Raw genomic sequence first — 706 nt, forward strand, 5'->3', positions numbered from 1 at the left:
AAGCACAGGCAAACACAAAAGACACACAAAACCCGCAGTAGTTCCAACACGAGACCAAAGCAAAGGCAGACGACCCTCACCTGCCTATCGGTGAGCTTGGGCACGTGCGCGTTGGGCATGACGCCGATGTACATCTGCTGGCGCGCCTCCGGGGGCAGCGCGCCCTCGGGAACCGTGAGCACCACGCCGTATTCGCCCACCACCAGACGCCCGCCCGCCGCCGTCATCACGCCCCACGCGGCTCCGTCGGCGCTCAGCAGCTCCTTGGGCGGCTGGCTCTCACGCCCACCGTCGGACGCGGAGGTCGGCCGGGAACCTGGGGGGGGAGGCAGCGTTAAGGGGGGGAATTAAAGGGGAATTAAGGGGGTTATTAATTAAGGGAGAATTAAGGGGGGGTTATTAAGAGTGGGTTTATTAAAGGGGAATTAAGAGTGTTAAAAAAAAAAACATGACTGGTCATAAAAAAAACATCATGACACAATCAAAACAATAACAAATTATAGCAATATTATACAAGTACGTTTTTATCTACCATCAGTAATTACCCAAAAGCGCCCATACCAACCAGGCATTTCGATATGTTCAATGTAATTCGCTTTAATGGCCTTTGAACGGCAACACACGGCTCACCTCATCAAATAAATAGGAAATGTATAATATATAATCATATTAATTATTGGTGAGTAAGAGATCCACTGCAGCATAT

At 49.9% G+C, this 706-nt stretch overlaps 1 protein-coding gene across 1 annotated transcript in view; it reads right to left on the reverse strand.

Annotated features, from left to right (window-relative positions):
• The window catches only part of LOC119592247 (netrin receptor UNC5C-like), a gene marked incomplete at its 5' end in the record, with an annotated part of 58,872 nt that overhangs the window by 2,961 nt on the left and 55,205 nt on the right, over nt 1-706 (reverse strand). Inside the window, 1 exon segment of the mRNA XM_037941083.1 lies at nt 81-316. Coding sequence (XP_037797011.1) covers nt 81-316 — 236 coding nt within the window.

This window comes from Penaeus monodon, chromosome 29 (genome assembly GCF_015228065.2).
Source record: "Penaeus monodon isolate SGIC_2016 chromosome 29, NSTDA_Pmon_1, whole genome shotgun sequence".
In the NCBI taxonomy this organism is placed as follows: Eukaryota; Metazoa; Arthropoda; class Malacostraca; order Decapoda; family Penaeidae; genus Penaeus; species Penaeus monodon.